We start from the raw sequence: 21,148 nt of genomic DNA on the forward strand, positions 1-21,148 counted from the left end.
GAAAAGGTGTATTTTCCATTACGGTACTGGCATTCTTGAGAGAAAGCCTTAACTAAATAGGTGCGAGAGTGGCACAGCCCTCAGATTCTGAAGACACAGATCTGATGTAGGTACCACAATGGAATGGAAAATAATTTGCACGAAAGGACTGTTTGAATGGCACTGGGAACTGGAGAGGCCTTGCCGAAGAGCGCCATGCGGCATTGACGTCCTGGCAAAGAACGACCAGTCAAGATAGCTAAAACAAAATATCTAATAATGGAGTTCATGCCCATGTGCATTACCAGTCATAGGAGGAGTCACTAATCATTGTACCTTGTAATTCATAATACTTCTTTGAAGAAAAACAAGTTGTACACGTCAGAGCTCAGCACTAGATGGCAGGAGTATGCAGAGAATGTGTATCTGCAGTTACACATGGCAAAAAGCTATTGTTCATTCCCGTGGATCACCATCAGGGCTTGCCTTTGGTAGGATTCTAGTTCTGTGAAAAAAAGAACTCTTGCGGACTATGGATCAAGAAAATCATTACAGCTCTTTTATGAAAAGTGCTGGCAAGAGTCTCGATGCAATAATAACTAATCTGACGGAGAGATTAGGGACTACGGAATCTACTATTGGTGTGCTACAATCTGAGGTGGAGGCTAATAGGCAAGAACTTCAAGCCTTAAAACAAAATGAGAAAGATCTGAGAGATAAAGTAGAGTCATTGGAGAATCATTGTAGGAGGAACAACCTTGGATTTTTTAACATTCCGGAGGGAATAGAAGGAAACAGTATTAAAGGCCTTATTATAGCTCTAATTAAAGAACATATTCCCACGGTAGCCACCACTGACCTGGACCAGGAAATACAGAGAGTTCATTGGGTTCCTTTCAGAAGGAACCCCAAAAGGGATAAACCCAGGAAGGTCTTGGTTAACTTTGCTTCATACCGAGTGATGGAGCAGATACTTACAGAGGCTCTCAAAGTACAGGGCTTTAAGCACGATGATTGGTCTTTCTCAGTAAGGTCTGACATGTCTAGGGTGACGCAAGATCAACAATGGGAGCTGGGGAAGTATATGCAGGAGCTTAATACCTTAGGTGCCACCACACAAATGAGGTTCCCGGCTACCCTGAGGATAATGTGGAGAAATAAAATGTACAATATAAGAGATCCCCAAGAAATTATGGCACTAATTGAGCAGATAAAAAGGAGAGTTAGCGTGCTTCGGCAAGGCAAGGCTCTTGGGTAGAATGATCCACCCATTATGGTTAATAGGAGGGTTCCCCATGGGAGGGTTAGGGATGGGTAGGTTTTGGGTGTAACATAGTAAAATGATTTGGTTAAATTCTCACTGGGTGGGGAGCAGATGGGAGAAAAAAAGGAAAAAAAAGAGTCCGCACACTTTAATACACTTCTTGGGTTAAACAGGAGACAGCTATCTGAATCAGAAAAGGATGAAGGGGACCGAAGTTATTAGTAAAATTCTTACCTGGAATGTAAATGGTCTCAGAGTAAGTAGCAGGAGAAGAAGAATTCTTTAATTTTTAAGACTATTTGACTGCCATATTTTTCTCCTGCAGGAGACACATCTAAGATATGAGGATGTAACAATGCCGGTTGACTTACAGAATTTAATTCAGGAAGCTAGGAACTCACTTGAGGCTTTTTTGGAATCAATTGCGAGAAGCAAATGGGAAACTAGTAAGCTTGAGCACTTTGAGTATGGTGAAGGATGTGGGAGGCTACTAGCTTGGAAAACCAGGCTAGAAACGAATAAGTATCAGACTCTTAATCAACGTTTCCAATGTGGTGAGGTAGAAAATGTTATTACCAGCTTGAAAAACGGGAAGGCCCCGGGCCCAGATGGGATTGCGGCCGAATTATACAAACTTCTAAAAAAAAAAAAGAGCTTGTGCCAGTTTTAACTCAGTTGATGAACTCAATATTTATAGAGTCTACCTCGGTTCCGCTTTCATGGAATGAAACCATTATAACTTTAATATTAAAGCTGCAGAAAGACTCTAGGAGATGTGAGTTTTATAGGCCCATCTCACTGCTTAATAATGGTTATACAATTTTTACACAAGTACTTGCTAGGAGATTAGACAATGTGATTGGTGATCTGGTACATAATAACCAGAAAGGTTTTTATGAAAAATCGGTACTTGGGTGATTTGATCCATGATTTAGTTTCTGCAATTGATATTGCTACTGTTAATAAAATTCCTTTCACAATTTTAACAATTGATGCGGCATAAGCGTTTGACAGGGTGTACTGGCTTTTTTTGCAGGTAGTGATGGAACATAATCATTTAGGAGATGATTTTCTTAAGGTAATTAAAGCTATTTATAAAGCACCCACAGCCAGGGTTCTGGTAAATGGCTACTTATCTCCAAACCTTAAAATTGAACGAGGAACACGACAGGGATGTCCCCTTTCACCCCTTCTCTTTAATTTATAAATTGAACCTTTGGCTAGGAGAATCAGATTAGATCAGAGGATAACACCCTTTCAACATCAAGGATGAGTCCTGAAGGAAGCCTTATATGCAGACGACCTCTTGGTTTGTACACAAGACCCTCAGAGTTCTTCCCCGGCTTTGTTTGAAATTATAGCAGGGTTCGAGGAAATCTCTGGTTATTCAGTTGATACCAATAAATCAGAGGTGATGACTTCGAACGGTCCACAAGTTAGTAGACTAGAGAAAGATGAAATTCGTTACCTTGGGGTAAAAGTGGTCAAAAACCTGGCAGAGATGACCCATGTGAATTTTCTTAATATTTTCAGGGAAACAAAAAGGCTTCTCACTCGATGGTCGCACCTCCAACTCTCTATTTTAGGTAGAACAAATTTAATAAAAATGGTGATACTCCCAAAATTTACTTTTATTTTTAATAACCTCCCATTATTTCTCTAAGCTGACTGGTTACGGAAATTGCAAGGGGAAGTAGTTAGGTTCACATGGTCATACAAAAATCCCAGAATAGCATGGAAGCAATTGAGGAAAAAGAAGCTAGATGGAGGAATCGCACTTCCAGACTTTCAGCTTTATTACTGGTCATTCCACTTGAAAAACATTAGACCACTATTTTTCAAAGAACCTCACAGTTACGGGCACTAACAAGTAGCTTTCGAGAGCAGGGTATGCATTTTCTTTATAAATTTGGTCATCCCAGATACTACAAAAAAGTAATATTAAAAGTTCTTAATACTGCTTGCAAGATAGGGTTTGCAATAAGAACGAGGTTGGGAATCCCATATTATAGTGAGTTGGCCCCAATTTGGAACTCTCCCAGTACACTGATATGTTTACAAGAAGCCCTAGCTACCCCACTGATAGAGGGAGGAATTACACGATCGGGACAAATAGTTACTAGAGGTTCTGTGATCTCATGGGAGTCCATATCTGATGCTAAGTTATCTAGATTTAAATATATACAAATGAAATCCTGGGTACAAGGAGAGCCCGAGGCCGGGCTTGTTACAGATTGGGAAAGTGAAATTATAGGTGCCCAGCGGCTAAAAAAAGAAGTTTCAAGATGGTATTGGGTACTAATACAGGCCGAGGATGCCTCTTTTCCATCACCCGTACAGGGGTAGAAACCTGATTTTCCAGCACTTGACCTGCTTCATTTTTGGCAGTCATCTATGAAGATGCTTTGGTCTGTGGTGAAACCCGCTTCCTTGAGGAGGAATCACTTGTTCACTCTGTACAGGGTTTACTGTACTCCCAGAAGGTTAGTTAAAATTGGCCTTCAAAAGAAGAGTAACTGCCCAAAGTGCTGCCTAGACGGTGTAGACGATATACATTACTGGTGGCGATGTCCGGGAATTAGCAATTTCTTGGAAAAAGTAGGTAAGATGATTTTATCCATTATAAATAGACAAGTAGAAATCAATCTACCAATGACTGTTTTTGGGCTACACGAGGTTCCCGGGGGAAACATACATGATAAATTGGCAAAACCTGTGACACATCTTTTCTTCTATTTAATATTGATAGCACGTCGGGAAGTATGTACTAAGTACATACTGATTGGCTGTTGTCGGTGAAGAGAATGTCTGACTTCGATTGTAGTAATGGCCAGGTCAAACACCAGAGAATGTGGGAACCTTTTTTGACCTTCTATAGAATTAACTCCTCTTGCTTGTAGGTGGGGAGGTTATATTTAGGACAATCTTTGCATTTGACTATAATAAGAGTCCAATGATTAATTATCTTAGACGCAACAGAGAGGAGGAGGGTAGGTTGATCGGTCTGTACTTTCAGCCCCTCCCCTCCGTACTGCCTCTCCTCATGTTGGTTGGAGACCATGCCTCTGGTGCCCAATCCTGGGTCTAGGACCCGACCAGAGCCGGGACACGGTATGGCTCCTACTGTCTTTTGTTATAAATGAGGACTCAAGGAAAAAAAAAAGGGACACAGGTCAGAACTTGAGGTGGCCAAGCCCACAATGAAAAGTTGCACAAAGTAAATGGATATTAACTTATTTCAGCAGATGGCAAACTTTTAATGATGTACTAGCAACAAATCTTGTTCTTCCTGGATGCAAAAGATAATGTCCTTGACAACCCAACCTTAAATAAATAAAGTGACCTCCCTTTAGGTGTGCCATGGGGCTAGTCGAAGACTATCTGCTTGGAAATCCTGCTGTGTCACTACTTCAAATCTTGTTGTGTCTCAATGATACAATTTTATTAGTTTTGTCTAAATACAGGACCTCAGACCAGGTCTCTTAAAATATGCAAATATCATAAGTATAAAAATATTGTTATGATTTAACATCATTTTGGTTCTGTGAACGATAAGCAAAAGTCCACAAGACTTCAATGGGGCATATAATGATTCTGAGAGGTTCAGTAAGATGATCTTCACTCACCAACTGAAGGAGCATGATAAAACCAGCAGGCTTTGGTTTAATGGTAATGTGATACATGTATAAAGTATCCTTGACGGAACTTCCATGGATACTGGATCTGCATTTTTCTCTATTAGGCGTCTCATTGAGCTGGTAACTGAGGGTTAGCTACAGCTTATAAATGTTTGGGGGAACATCCCATCCTAATACACGTAAGAGATGGTGGTAACTACCTGTAATTAATTGCCAAAACACTATCAATTTGCCCACATCATTTAGGCAATAAACAGAAACATCTAGGATGGTTAGTCTATACTGTGCAACAAGATCTGATCTGATTACTAAATACCAACTGTGAATTCCTGAGCCAAACAGTACAGTTATTTTGCAACAAATCTGCTTTTCATGTTGCTCCTCATTAACCTGGGGTATCCTATTTAGAAAAACTAAAGTTTATTCCTTTGAAGCATGTTAGGGTGCACCCAATTTACAATTGAGAGGAGAGGTTTTGAACTACTTGACTTCAACTGGAGTGTAAGACTGTGTAAGAGGTCACTACAGAGGGATGGTTGCCTATTGAAAATGTTACTTACCTTGCAAGCATCTATTTGTGGCATGTAGTGCTGCAGATTTGCATGCTGCACACACTTATGACATCTAGTGTTAGTTCCAGGTGTGTGCAAGTTATTTTTTCTTCATAGAAGTCTTTCGAGTCACAAGGCAGATTGACTCCTCCTCTTGGTGATAATGTGCATGGTCATCGACTCCACTCTTAGATTGTTTTTGCGCATGGCAGGTGAGGATGTAATGTGAAGCCATGCAGCAAATAAAGGAATGCCTATGCATAAGAGGAAAAACAGATAGTAAGAGATACGGCAATGGCCACATGCACTCGGGGAGGAGGGTGGGCATATGTGATTCTACAGCACTACATGCCATGAACAGATGCTTACAGGGTAAGTAACAGTTTCCATTCGAGGCATGTGTGGCTGTAGATACACATGCTGTGCACATGCTGTAAAGCAGTCCTTCCCAAAAGTGGTGGGTATCCTGTGGGTGTTGCAGTGTACGAAAAACTGCCTGACCAACATTAGCTTGTTGCCGGGCTAAGTCCTAAGTATGGACAGCCTGTTCCCCCACTGAATCAGGCTTTGGGAAAAAACAGGTAGGTCAATTGACTGATTACGAGTTAACTGAGACACTACTTTAGGAAGAAATTTAAGGGTGGTTGCAGAGGACAACCCTGTCCCTATGTATTTTGAAGAAGAGTTCTTCAATGGTTAATGCTTGAAGCTCACTGACATGCCTAAGAGAGGTAATAGCAACTAGAAATCCCACATTCCAAGACAGGAACTGAAGGGGACAAGTGTGAAGATGCTCAAATGGTGGGGCCATGAGTCGTGTGAATACAATGTTGAGATTCCATGACGGTGCAGACTGAACCGGGGGAGAATCACTCTTTTGAGACCTTCCATGAAGGCTTTAATGACCGGTATCCAGAAGACAGATGTGTTGTCTGTGCTGAAGATAGGCAGCTATTGCGTATGGAGGTAAAGGATAGCCCAGAAACTTGCAAGTGAAACAAGTAACAAACAATGTTTTGTTCTGTAGCTTTAAACAGGTCAGTTTGTTTTGATTGACAGTGGCAGACAAATCTCTTCAATTTGGCCAAGTAGCAGGCACAGGTGGTAGGTCTGCGGGCTTCCATGAGAATACTCATGCACTAAGGTGGAAGATTAAGGTATCCACATTCTATGACCTCAAGAGCCACATCCCAAGGTTGAGGGATCTGGGTGCCTGATTTCTACATTTTCTGTGTGAGAAGGTCCAGCCTGTTGGGGAGCTTCTTGAGTGGAACCAGAGAGAGTTTGAGCAGAGTTGATAACCATGGCTGGAGAACCCATGTGGGAGCTACCAGGATGACCATAAGGGACGTATGCCGAAGCCTCCGAACCTCAAATGGACGAAGAGGAAGAAAAGAGTAGGCAAATATCCCTAAGCAGTTGATCCATAGTCCACTGCCGCTGGACTGTGGGTGTGGGAACCTAGAGGTGAAGTTTGGGCAATTGGTATTTTCTGCTGCTGTGAACATATCTATCTGAAGGAACGCCAACTGTGAATGTAACGGAGGAGTACTTGTGGGTGGAGTTCCCACTCATGGACTCGTGCCGAATCCTGCTGAGTAGTTCAGACAATTCGTCCATCCCCTGAAGGTACTTCGCTAACAAATTAATCTTGTGGTGGAGAGCCCAACACCAAATGGTCAGGGATAACAAACAGCTATGGAGAGCATATCCCCCTCCCCCCCACCCCGTTTTCAAAGGTAGTAGATGGCAGTCATATTGTCTGCTGGACAATGACAACCTTGCCTAACAGATGAGATAGGAAGGGCTTCAATGCTAGGTGAACGGCTAGAAGCTCCAGGTAGCTGATGCGGAGACCTTGGTATTTGGTCTCCCATTGACCCTGTTTAATCAGATCCTGTAAGTGTGTGCCCAACCCATGAGGGCGGTGTCTGTTATAACAATTGTCTGTGGAACAGGGTTGAGGAAAGGCCACCCTTGCAACAGGTTGTTGCCGCCGATGAACACTAGATCGTCCTAACAACCCTTCTGCCTGAGGCCACAGTTGCGCCAAACATTCCTGCAATGGGGGTGTGTGAAGTTTCGTATGAAGTACTATAGCAGTGAAGGAGGCCATCATGCCTAAGAGGCGCATGAATGCCCTGACAGTGAGTTGCCTGAAAAAACGACTGGGTCCTGGTAGAATTTGGATAGGCTAAACCTACCTCTGTTTTGAGAACAGCCCCTAAGTACGACTGGATCTGTAGGGGTTGGAGGGGGAATTTGGTGGTGTTGGTGTGAAACCTTAAGCGATGAAACAGATCTATTATGAACTGTATTTGTTTGCAGCACTGTTGATGGGTGGCAGCAATCGTCTAGATATGGGAAAACATGGATGCCCTGTCTGCGGAGGTGTGCAGCTACCACTGCAAGGCACATGGTGTACACCTGAGGTGCAGCAGTGACCCACCAAAGGGGAGCACCTTGAACTGGTAGTGTGTTCCGACGAGCACAAATCTGAGATATTAGCAATGAGCTGGATAGTTTGGCATGTTAAATAAGCATTCATTAGGTTGAACACAGCCACAAAGTCGCCTTGCTGGAGAAGCAGGATGACATCCTGAAGGGTTACCAACTGAAAATGCTCTGATAGAATTTATTTATTTAGGAGCTGAGGTCCAGAATCGGCCTGAGGGATCAGTCTTTTCGGTTTATCAGGAAGTACAGGGAGTACACTCCTGTACCTTGCTGATGGCTCAGGACAGATTCTATAGCCCTTCTGAATAAGCGGGCTTTGACTTCCTCTTTGATGTATTGTTTTATGTTCCATTCATAATCTCTGTTTGCGAGGTAGAACAGAGGGTGGTGTGGAAGTAAGCTCCAGACAATAACCATGTTGGATAATATCCTGCTCCCACTGGTCTGAGGTGATGGTTTGCCATGAGAGAAAGAAACCTTGTAGACATCCTCCGACAGGTGTTTTGTGGTCGGGGGAAGAAGAGGCAAGTCAGGGTTTGGTCTACCTTGCCTCTGGAATTGTTGCCCCCATAGAACCCACTAAAACTACTACTGGGGAAGGACTGCTGGCCCTGGATGCACTGATTATACTTGAAGGCCTCATGGGAGGTGGTCTTTGAACCTCCCTGAGAAGGGGTACAGAAAAAGAGCTACTGAGAGCTGGTGTTCACAGTACCCCCATCTCGTTGCTGGCCCTGTATCCTTTTTTATTTTTTCCAAAGCTTGGCCCACTTGTTGGCCAAAAAGGTGGACCCCAACAAAAGGCAGATTCTGCTGAAGTCCTGGTTAAAGCCAGAGATATAGAGCCATTTATGTCTGCATAAAGGAATACTCGTATTTATGCCTCTAGCAGTGATGTCAGTCAAGTCTAGGGTGCAGAGAATAGATGTAATGGATATGAGCTTGCCCTCGGAGACTATGCTATGGCCATGTTTTCTATGCTCTTTAAGGAGGTATTGGAGAGGAACCTCTATTTCAGCCCATGGGCACCGCCGCATCTCACAAGAAGACTCATGGAATTTGCAATGCGCCAGTGGTTGGCTGACTGCATGGCCACCTGGTGATTACTAGAGAGTCTGGTGCAATCTGACCACAAATATCTATAGGGACAGTGGGGAGGCCTTATATTTTTTAACTACCCTAGGTGTTATAATGGTAACCCTGATAGGATCTTTAAAAATGTCAGGGGTGTGGCCCCGCACGTCCTTGAGCATGGGGAGATACTGGGTGGAGCGGTGAGTGAAGAAAAGGAAGTCCTCCTTTAAGGGCACCGTGTGATGTTTCACCTTATAGAAGAAGGCTCCTCCACTGATGAGTTCTTGAAAGGATGTGAAATCATCAGGAGAGGAGGGGCGAGGGCTGAGGTGGAGGAGTAGGTGGGGGTGATGATGGTGCAAGGAGCTGGAAGCCTTAGCCACCTTCCTGCGCTGTTTTGCAGGAACTGGAATGTCCAAGTCCTCCTGGAAGTGCAGCTAACGTTCGAGAATGGAACGGGCGGGCATGGATGCAGCCCCTTGTGTGGGCGGATTATCAGTTGTTTTTGTCTTGAGTCAAGCTGCATGTTATGGAGAATGGGCTTGGGTGAGCCAGTGTCTTGGACTCCATGGGTGCCTTCTGTTTTCTGCCGAGGTTCCGCTTGGTGCCGAGGCGGAAGAGGTTGATGCCAAGGGTCGGCTCGGTGCCTGTGTTGGGGTGGCCAATGCCAAAGTGCTCAGTCTCAAAGGCTTTTTCAGAGCAGAGCTGCGCGGGGCATCCAAATCAGTTACTCAGTGCCGACCATGGCTCTAAAGCAGTGGTAGTCCAGAAGACTGTCTCTGATGTTCCAGAGGGGTTGCATGCCTCTTGGCTGAAGGCTGCTAGGGATGCATGCGGTAACGAGGGGGAGGCGGAACCATACTCACGGGCTGCTCAGCAGGCAAAAGGGACCAAGATCTCCTGTTCCGAGCCAGAGCTTTATTTGGGGGAGAAAGCCTATTTATCCGCAACCAACAGTTGTGGGTGTTGTTCCTCCTCAACGTCCCCTGGACCTAAAATTCTGGTGTGTCTTATCCGCTCCTACGCAATATCTCAAATCAACGGCCAGGTTAGTTGCGAAGAGTGTCTTAGGAGCAGAAGGAGCAGCAGGTGTCGCAGGCAGCCTCAATGTGTTCCGCCAACAAACACAGATTGCAGACCTGGTGGGGATCGGTCCAAGTGTATTTAGAGTGGCAGTGATGACAATACCGAAAAGGCATCTGTACCATCACTGTTGAGGCATGGTGGAAAGACGAATAAAGGTGGCAGTAGGCCCCGAAGGGTGAGGCCGAGGAAGGGACGCGGTGAATACAGACTCCGCTGGAGGAGAAAATTCAAATGTCGACCCTCAAAGGAAAGAAGCGGAAAGAGATCGAAGTACAATACTGACGGAGGGAAGGTATTGCGTGAACTGAAAAGAGCACCACAACGGGGTTGAACTGGAGCACACGTCTGAACCAGAGGGCGGAAATAAAACAAACTTATAATGGTGTTGATGACCATGTGCATTATCACAAAGAGGATGAGTCATTCTACCTCGAAAAACAAAAACAACTGGCACACATCCAGGCCCAACCCTAAATGGCAGGAGTTTGCACAGCATGTTTATCTACAGCCACACATGCCTCAAACATAAAGATTTTTGACTGGTGGCACTCTACTATATTGGTCAATGTACTTTTGCATAGTTATTAATAACCAAAATTACATTGAAGTTTTTGAAGTTCTTTGAAGTCAATGTATACCCTGTCAAGATGGACGGTCAAATGAAATGATAGGCAGTACTGGAGGGGCTTAAGGGCAGAGGGTTGGGGACTCAAGTTGTCTGAGAGGCCTTGATTTCCCTGGCAATCTCTGTTGTATCACACTTACTGTGCCTTTTGCATTTGTGAGAAAAGAATCTCAGTGCGATTCATTTCACAAATTAAAACCAACATAATTTTAAGCAGTTAGCAGGTTTTTAAGGGATTCAACACAATGGCGACCGCCAATATTAGTGTTAACAGAACTATGACCTATGCCCAAGGAAGAGAAGTTGTCATTTATGCAACTGGTTTTAAAAGATGATATTGTGAGTCTTGTGACTTATTTTTACCATGTGAAATTGGATCAATGGGGTTTATTTTTTAAGTGATGCAAACGAAGGTACAACACATATTGACTGGATATTAATCACATCAATATCGTCAACATTAATGTCGCAACAAATATTTTGACTAACATACTGGGAGTTAGCTGGATCCCTTTATCAGTCACAAATTAATATTTTTTTCAGTTGTTGCTGAAACACAGATTCCCTAATTTAACTGCTAGCCCTTAGGCCCATTAGTGTGTGGCTATGACACAGAACATTTTTAGGACCAGGCCCTTTAGAAGAAGCCTCAGCTCCCAGACTTACATATCTTTGGTTGAAACAGAGATATCATCTTCACCTTGGCAATCAACCACCTGCAGAATCCTGAGAACTGATCCGGTGTAAGTGCAAAAGTGCATGTGATTCACTTTGAGAACGTGCAATAACTGATGTACCTTTTCATTATTTCTGTGGTCGCTCTGATGTGGTGCTTTTTAATTTTACGAACATATCTTTGAAACATTTTTAAAGGGAAAAACCTTTAGGTTAGTATAAAAGCTCTGTAACCTAATCAATGTCACAACTTTAGACAAATACAGAGTTTATTAGAGACAGAACATAAATATAGGGAGAAATAAATTCAATTTTCCAAAGTCAACCTGGCTTACATTTTATTTAAATTACTACAAAAAAGGAGTTAAGAACATAAGAGATAAGTATGGACTCTCAAAAAATACTGTCCATGCCTTTCTCGTACAGAACTGATTAACAACTTTTAAAAAGTAGAGACATTTGGTAATTCTTTCAGGAGTTACAAGTGAAAAACATATTTCAGTGGTCATTTTCCAGTGTGGTGGCTCTTGGTGCTTGGGGCTAGTGCCTACAATTAGCATGTTGGCATTAAGAACACTTCTGCAATGTCTCAAGTTTTCACTTGATAAAAAGCACATTTCAACCTATTCAAGGGGCATATCCTCTGGGGTAGTTACTTTTGGTATTGCACCTAAGATGGTATCAAATCATATTTGAGAATATTAATGTCTACAAAAAATTAATCAATGCTTTGGTGTTCTGGTGAAATTGAGATGTTCTCTAATAGAATTTCGACATCTCACAATAGTAAGTCATTTTTTCAAATCAGTGTGAACGAGGTCAGTTGTGAGGTTTGAGCCAGTTTCTTAAAAGAATTTAATTAGGCCTCTGGCTTCTTTTTATTCATGCCATGAGGCAATCACCCAAGTGTTATAGTGCAATTGCTAATAAGTGGTTAATAGCAGGTTAGATTAATAAAACAAATTCATACTAAAAAGCCACAAAAAACAAATAGTATAAAATGCAATACTAAACCACTCAGCAATATACTCCAACCTCAGAGTCTTCTGTGTCAGGACTGTGAGAATTGGAGGGGGGGTTTATGAGGGAGAGGTGATTGATTCACATTTTTTTGTAAAAAAGATACCTATTCATTTAATTTACAGCTTAGATGTTTGGACTTAAACATTGTTTGCTATACAGCCCAACTTGAGGTTGCTGAGATTATTTCAGTACTCGCTTTGAGCAATTTTCTGCTCAAAATCTATTGCGATCTTTCAGGATCGCGGTTGCTTATTTCTCTGAATGTGTCATGGTCAACGACTTTGATGCAACATCAAGAACTGAGTAGGCTTTAGGATTCAGTCTCATTTTGAGTGAATGTACATTATGACAAAGATAGTCTTGTGTGCTCTGAGACTTTTTTCTGTCAAAATGACAGGAAAGAGATAGTTGTAAAATTTAAAGCATGTATCCTCAAACATTTGTCTTTGCCCTTTGAATACTATTTATTTTCAGAAACTAGGTCTCTTCATCAATGGAGCTATCTGTATCCAGTCAGAAATGCCTTGATGGTGAGCTGTTTTGGCAGATGAGCTGCTTCGGCAGAAAAATTGGATTCTGTCATGGTCCTGTGTAGAAATTTATAAATGGGAAGCTGTTATTATCAAGAAGGAAAAATTGTAATTGTTTTTCACCACCAAGAACATGAAAGTCTCAAGTAAAGCCTAGAAAATTACAAATTTGGGAACCGTTCTCTGTATGATTTTGTCTCTTGTAGTTGGAGACGCTAATAAGTGCTCTCCTGGTCCTTTTTGTTTTCTACAGACCAGTGAAGGATGGTTGTTTAGATGAGTAATTGGGTGGCGAAACAGGAGCACACTCAATTCACACATCCACAAGCACACACACTGAAATCTAATTATTCACAAGCACATGTGCACATACTCTCGCCTATACACTCACAAAGACACAAATACAGGAAAAATACTCACACCCATTCATTCAAACACACCTATTCACAGAACAAATACATACAAATACATAGACATTCATACAGACACACATGCACACATACACATGAAAACATTCAGCTAGGCACTTACTGGGTCGCAGGCATGAAAGTGGATTAACAGGTGGTGGGACAAAGCAGGAAGCCTCGAGGAGGGAAGAAACAAACTCAAAATACGTCCACCTCTTCTTATTGGCTAATCTTGCGACGAGACAGCCAATGAGAGGAGGACCTTTCCTTACTCGCCACACAGTGTGGTGAGGTCACTGAGACTTGCTGATCCTATCCCACTCTGTGACAAGTTGGGAAAGGGTGGTGTAAGGAATCACTGATAGACCTTCAGCCCAGGGTATACAACCCTGGGTAGTTTGAATTTAAACCTGAGGCATCCAGGGCTGACTAAGTAAAGCTCAGACTTGTCATGAGGGGGAGGATCCTTTCAGGGCTTTCATAGGTTGTTGATGGAAAAGCCTTCATTGCTGTGAGATCTTCACCCCGACTAACCTTGGCTCAAGACTGCCAAGGCACCTGAGCATTAGCGCATGTAAAGTGTATGGCTGTCTTACACCTCTGACACGATGAGTGTCTGTCAGGCTGACCTTTGTTTAGCGTGACAGACACTCATCATGTTTGGGAAAAAAGGGAGTGGAGCCTCAGCATCCATACTGATGGGCCACCACTACTCCAGAATGTAAGCATGATTTTTAACCCAATGGCATAAACCAGTGGTTCCCAACCTTTTGACTTCTGTGGACTCCAGCTTTATCATTACTGGCACCCGGGGACCCCCACTGACTCATTATTAGAATCCGGGGACTCCCCAGTGAGTCATTACTGAAAGCTGGGGACCTAATCTGTTAATAATATTTAATTTTCTAAGCAGTTGCGGATTCCCTGAGAAGGCTTTGCGGACCCCCACGAGACCCCGGACCACAGGTTGGGAACCACTGGCATAAACTACCTCAAGAGAACATGACAGTAAGTCACTCAAAACATTGAACTGGTAGACAACTCAAATTATAATTTGAGAAAAGTAGATTACTCATAGCACACACGTTTACAACAACTGTAGTATGCATAATATAATTTTGCCTAACATCCTTGTGTATTTCCACAGAATTTATTTAACTTTCTCAGCTGCACTTATTGATCAAATACTAAGCAGTCTTGGTACGTGCTTTAATGTATCTGTTGCTGATGTCAGGTCTTCCGTGGCATATATGTATCTCTTTTCCACATTACTGTGGGTTTATAGAGCAACAACATTTTTCAGGTCAAGTCTACCAGACTGCACAAGAGCTCCAGCTGTAAAGGACCTACTGATACTTCGAGCATACTAGTTATTGGAAGCTGTCCAGTTGCAAAAGACCGTATGAGGGTGTACCAAGAACCTGCAGGGGTTAAAAGTCTGCTCGCTTCTTACTACTGATTGGCTCAAATGTCACTCTTATTTTCTTGCTTGTTGATCAATGGCTTTCCTTGACCCAAATTGTCCGTCTTGTGTTTGCCCCACCCCACATCATTGACTCTTTATCATCTCTCTGACTGCCTTCTATCCTTCCAATGATTAAATTTAGGGAACTATGGTGAACAACTATTTGATTAAAGATATAGGGATTTAGAAGTTTCTACTACAAACTGTTTGACATTTCTAGCCTAGCCGTGAAAACAGGCATAAAGCGCAGGCACAAAATCTGTTGTCAGATTCTTTGTCTATCTGACCTTAAATATAAAACATGTTTTTTTTAAAAAGAATCTATATTTTTTAAATGATTGTATATTTATTGGTAGAGTGCATCCTCAAGCAATTTTCATAAAGAATTGCTCTACTGTTGTGTAGCATGCTTCAAAACTATAAATGTTACCACATATAAAAAATAAAAGGTGCTAAAAACTTCAAACGAAGAACAGTTTCACATGTCATTTATATTAATTACCAGTTCCAGGCCCGCCAATACTTCATTTACCCCAGGTGGTTGACCAATCCAGCGGATCACTCCATAGAAAGGTGGGTTCTCTTTAACTTCAGCCAATGAGCCCACTTCTAAACCATGCAAGTTTGTGAGGGGCACAGGAGCTACCAGACTTTCCTGGATTGAGGCATTGCCCATTTCTCCAATGACAGATTGAACAGATAAGGAAAGAGGTGTGTGCCCCATTGTTCCATTTGTGCCAGACATTTTGGATAGACTGAAAGGGAGAGAATGGAATCTGTTTTCACCGGATATACTGTTTGATGTTGTGGGATGCAGAGGAGGTGAACTGTGAGTGAATCCTGGAGATGTGTCTACAATAGATTTTGAAGGCTCATCAGCAACTGTAAAAACAAACAAAAGCAGCACATGAATGTTGGGATATTGCCAAAAAACACACAAGAATGGTTGCAAAATGGGACCGTTAGAGTACATAGAGACTTTTGTTCCATTTTACATTTAAAAAGCACAGTCAATGTATTATTAATTAAAAGTGCATGGCTTCAATGAATGATAATGCAACTCCACCAACAGTTCACAGAACAGTTAGAGCACTGTTCAACTATACGCCCTCATAGCACAACAGTTGTGCATCCCTCCACGTCTACAGAGGGTGATAAAATCAGGTCACAATCACAGATACCTACAGTATGTGTGTAGGCAATTACTTAAGTATTAAGACAGCATAATGTTTGTGCATGTTTATCACAAAAAAGGTCTGGGTAACAAAGTGCCTGCTTCATTCAAGAAGATCCCCACAACACTAGTAAACAAAAACACAGTTAAGAAAAGAGGAAAGCAAGTATAAAAATATAAAAAGCCGGGAGAAACAGAGTATATAAAAGTAATGTCATACATACAAAAGCAACAGTCCACAGGATCCATTATGTGACTATGTTCTAGGGTAGTAGAGAAATGATACCCATGATCAGGCAGTGAGGAGGAGGTGTCAGTAAACAGCAATTCTATGTCGGGACTGGAGGTGAGGATTATGCTTTTCCTTTCTCCACTTTATTGAATAGCAGCCGAACATAAAAACATCAAAAAACTACTGTTCCCATGACCCCTTGAGGATCGAAGTATAAGAAAAAACATCCAATAAGAACTAGGTAACATGTCCAATCAGATAATAGTAGTCCAGAAGATAGTCCATCATCTGTTTCTCCCCTTCCTCCTTCTTTGCTGCTTACAGCCGAGATAAGTTTGCTCTCCATTTTTTCCTAACTTATTTATCTTTATTTAATGTTTATTTTTTTTGGTGTTTAATTGTACAACTTTATGTATTTTTTTTTAAGGTTACTGTATTTTACATACTTGATTATGCTATTGTTTTCAAGCCACAGGAACAATAGCGCTTCTTCGCGGCTTTATCTTGTCAAGGTGTGACTCCTGCAGTGTTCTGAAGTCACTAGGTTGCTTGCGTTTAGAACACTTGTGCTGAGGTGAACGCAGTGAAATAGACGCGCAACTTTGTTTTCTCTCACAATCGAGAGCGAAGCTGCGAGTCAATTTCATCGTAGCCTTTACTGCCTGGAGAGTTACGCCCAAGTTCTTCAATGGGGTCCGTAACTGTAATATTTATTGAATTGACGCCCCGTTTCAAAACACGGAGTCTGTATTACTATCCTTGATGTCTGAATAAGGTCTGTCATTTTGGGCATAATATTGCCCTGGTGGGACACACTCCAAGGCAGTAATTCCATATTATCAAATTTGTATGCACACTATGGTGAAGTGTCCCGGGCTGAAACCCTCTTTCAGTGCGGCTACGTCCACTTAAAATTATTTAGGCTGACACCCAGCCCCCCACTCTCATTAAACAAGGGTTTACCCATATATACATTAATAATCCATACAGTAATTTCAACTTTTCCTTATACTACAATTTTCAGTGGTTTTGTTGCCCTGATTACTTCTCATTCTTACTAAATAATGGAGATCAATGATGAGGTGGAATTCTATGACACTGTGGATGCGTCTATTTACAGTGCAGTTTCTGAGGCCATTGGTCACCTTGAGGACATGCTTTCACAACAGATCGCACTTGAGTATACCAAGCTTTTAGCTTCTACCCTAACTCCCTCAGCACCTCTTTTACCACCAAATGATTCCAAACATCCATCTATTGACGCAACTTCAGTAAAGGGTAGTTGCGACGCAGGAGCTGATCACAACGTTTTTGATCGTCTCAAACATTGTCTTTTAACCCAACTGGAACCCTCTCTTTCCCATGATCCCTCAGATCTTCTAGGTGTTCAATCTTCCTACTCCCCGTCCAATCAGTACAGTGATTCTTCTAGTGATTCAGATGATGATCCCAGTCCATCTAGACCTTGCCTCCCTTCTTCTTAACCTCCACCTCAGGATTCTGCATCAGAAATTTCTGATATGCTGGATCCCGATGAAATTGTTCATCCTCGGTTTTCCGAATGGTCCCTGTCCGATAAGGTCACAAATTATGTAGCAGAACGCATCCAGAAACCGTTGGGGAATTGCCTCAGAGCCGAGTGCCCAGACCTTCTTTATTAAATAAGGTTGCCCTAACTCCTGAATTGGACCCCAGAATGTCCACATTCCTACAGATGTTTATTAAAGAACTGATAGATCCTGGCATGCATGTCAGGATAAACTCTTGATTGTCCTGGGCCCGTTAACAAAAATCCTAGATATGGCTGAGGATGCTAAAGCCTCGGGCGCTTTGATATCTCCTTAGATTCTCTCAGGTTGGGCACAAAGAGCTATTATTTTCCTGGGCAATGTAAACTGTTCCCTTTCAACTGAGCGTTGCTGCTCTTTGTTAATAAGGGTGGACTCTAAGCTGGGAGACCTGGGAGGTTTATTCAGAGAACCTTTTGTTAAAGAGTTAGGAAAGTTTGTGAACACATTCACATCTTTGGACAAAGCACAAACTTCTATTGAAAGAGTCTTTCCCTCCCAAATTTTCCACTGGGCCGGTAGGGGCAGGGGCTGCTCGGCCAGCCATGCTCAAGCACAAAACTCTTTCATAGGACAAGGCTCCAGACATGGACAACTCCAAGACCAAACCCACTTCGCCAATTTCTACCCAACAAGAGCCAGGCTTTTTCGAGGTGGTAGAGGAGCTACCGCTACGTCCTATTCCGGTAAATGTTATCCCTTCTTCCCTTCTAAAAGTAGGGGGCCACGTGGCAAATTTTACCCTGGCATTGGAGTCAATCACAAGGAATGCATGGGTCTTACAAACGATCAAAGGTTTTTAGATAGAATTTTATGGCACTCCCAGACAAGACTTGAGTCTACGTCCTCTTTTTTTTTCCCCCCTCTCAACACCGCTTTGGTCGACGCAGAAGTTGCGGCATTGCTAGACAAAGGCACTATATCCCCCCTGCAATGCAGCATCCTCGGGGATCATCAGCAATCTGTTCCTGGTCGACAAAGCTGATGGGGTCAACAACGAGTCATCAATCTACACGAATTCAATGAATGGTTGATCTACCGCCATTTCAAAATGGAAGGGATTCACCTTATTTGCGATGTCTTATGTCCTCTTGATTGGCTAGTGTGTCTCGACTTAAAAGACACTCATCTGAATATACCTATTTTACCAAGGCATGGGTGTTTTCTTCAATTCTGCTGGCAAAACTAAACTTGAATTTCCAACCCTTCCATTCGATCTACCCTCTGTACCATGGTGCTACACAAAGGTTCTCAAACCAGTGGTGGAACACCTTAGGGCACAGGGGATACGCCTAATCATTTACCTCGATGGCATGCTACTTTTGACTCAATGTCCCAGTAAACTCTCTCTCCAATTGTAAGTGGTGGTCAACTTACTAAAGAAGCTTGGCCTTGTCATAACCCAGTCCAAATCTCTATTATTTCCTTCTCAAAAAGCAGTTTTTTTTAGGTTTCATCATAGATTCAGTCTCTGCCATGCTAAGTCTTCCATCTCGCGAAATGACGAAGATTCGCCACAAATTGCGGCACACTCTGGCCGAGCAACGTGTTTACATTCGGGAGATAGCTCGACTGGCAGGACTCTAGTCTTCTATCCAGGCAATTTTTCCCAGTCCTCTCCATTATCGAGCTCTTCAATGTCTAAAGGCAGCAAATCTTCGCAGAGGGTTGACATACTCTCAAAAAGTCCTTCTCTTGGAGGAATCACAAGAGGAGATCCGTTGGTGGCTTTCACACATGGAGGCCTGGAACAGGAGAGCAATCTTTGGCTATGCCCGGATCTCACCATAGAAACAGAGACCAGCAGGTCAGGTTGGGGCGCGCAGTGTGGAGATTTTTCCACCAGAGGAATATGGACTCTGAAGGAACAAAACTTGCATATAAATTGACAGGAGCTTTTAGCTGGTTCTTTTGCAGTCAAGTGCTGGACCAAAGACTCAATTCAGACATGTGTTCTCCTAAAAATGGCCTAGATCACCAAATTTCAGTCACAGCTCAATACCTTTCAGGCAAACAGAACCAGATTGCGGATTTCCATTCCAAACACTTCCGAGACTCCAGCCTGTGGAAACTCCAGCTGGAGGTGTTTTAGCAACTCCACGATTTATGGGGTCTGTTCTAAGTAGATCTATTTGCATCCAGATTGGATCATCAACTTCCTACATTCTTCAGTTGGAAGACGGATCGCCAGGCGACAGCCATGGACACTTTCCCACAAGACTATAGCCAAGAGAGCGGATACGCTTTTCCTCCCTTTGCGATGCCTACTAGAACATCCGCTCAAGTAGGACACAACAGGCCAATCTGGTCCTGATTACACTCATTTGGAAGTCTCAAGTCAGGTTTCCAGTTCTTCTGGAACTTTCTTGGGATTTTCTAATCCGTCGTCTCCTCAATCTGGACCATATGGCGCATCAGATGGTTCTGGAGGCCTCTCGATCTTGGATGGTGTAGCAAATTTCAGGGAATGATGGTCGGTCCTGGGCCTTTCGCAACAAGCTGAAGAACTTCTATCCAAAGCATGGGCTCCCAGCACATCTTAACGATACAGATCAGCATGGTGTTTGCGAAGGAGTCTCGATCCCGTGGATGCTGATGTAGTTCATATATTTAATTTTCTAGTCAACCTCGATACAAAGGGCCTTCCACCAGAGCCCCATTATTCATCCCTTTGAGATGTCAATCAAGTTTTGAATCTGTTTTTGTCCTGGCAACCTAACCAGCATCTCTCTAGAAAGGAGCTTTCAGCCAATTTGGCTATGCTTCTCTGTTTTATATCTTGTAGAATAGTGGTTCCCAACCTGTGGTCCGGGGACTCCTGGGGGTTCGCAATACCTCCTTAGGGGGTCCGCGACTGCTTAGAAAATTAAATAACATTACCAGATTAATAAATTGTATATATATATATATATATATATATATATATATATATATATATATAAAGTGGCTCACAGTACAATTGAAAATTTTAAAACGAACAGTAAATGTCAAGGAATTTGAAATTGGAGGCTAAAAGTTACATTAGTTTCCTAAGATTGATTCATGGGAGCAGTGCAGGTGCATCAAACAGAATATAGTATGGACGATGTGTGGCTTTAGTTAAACTTAGAAAAGTTCCAGCTTCCAATTAAGTTTTTTTTTTTTAAATATTTATATTTGTTAAATTGAACACAATGTTTTATCATTTGTGTATGTTTGCTGAATGGATGTTTCGATATTTTTGTGTATTGTTTTTCATTTGAAATCATCAACAATGTTTAGGCCAGGGTCCCTGGCTTCCAGCAATGATTCAGTGGGGGGCCCTGGGTTCCAAAAATAAGAAAGTAGGGGTCCACAGAAGTCAAAAGGTTGGGAACCACTGTTTTAGAAGAGTCTCAGATGTCCTTGCTTTAGACATTTC

The 21,148-nt window shown here is 42.5% G+C and overlaps 1 protein-coding gene across 5 annotated transcripts in view; it reads right to left on the reverse strand.

The window, feature by feature from the left end:
- The window catches only part of CYLD (CYLD lysine 63 deubiquitinase), a 381,887-nt gene that overhangs the window by 142,852 nt on the left and 217,887 nt on the right, over nucleotides 1-21,148 (reverse strand). For 3 of the 5 annotated variants that reach the window (XM_069216434.1, XM_069216432.1, XM_069216433.1), the window contains exon 7: nucleotides 15,277-15,656. In XM_069216434.1, the coding sequence (XP_069072535.1) occupies nucleotides 15,277-15,656 (380 nt within the window). The remainder of the gene's footprint in view (nucleotides 1-15,276; nucleotides 15,657-21,148) is intronic. The other 2 variants (XM_069216436.1, XM_069216435.1) reach the window with 1 other exon arrangement.

This window comes from Pleurodeles waltl, chromosome 12 (assembly GCF_031143425.1).
Source record: "Pleurodeles waltl isolate 20211129_DDA chromosome 12, aPleWal1.hap1.20221129, whole genome shotgun sequence".
Taxonomy (NCBI): Eukaryota; Metazoa; Chordata; class Amphibia; order Caudata; family Salamandridae; genus Pleurodeles; species Pleurodeles waltl.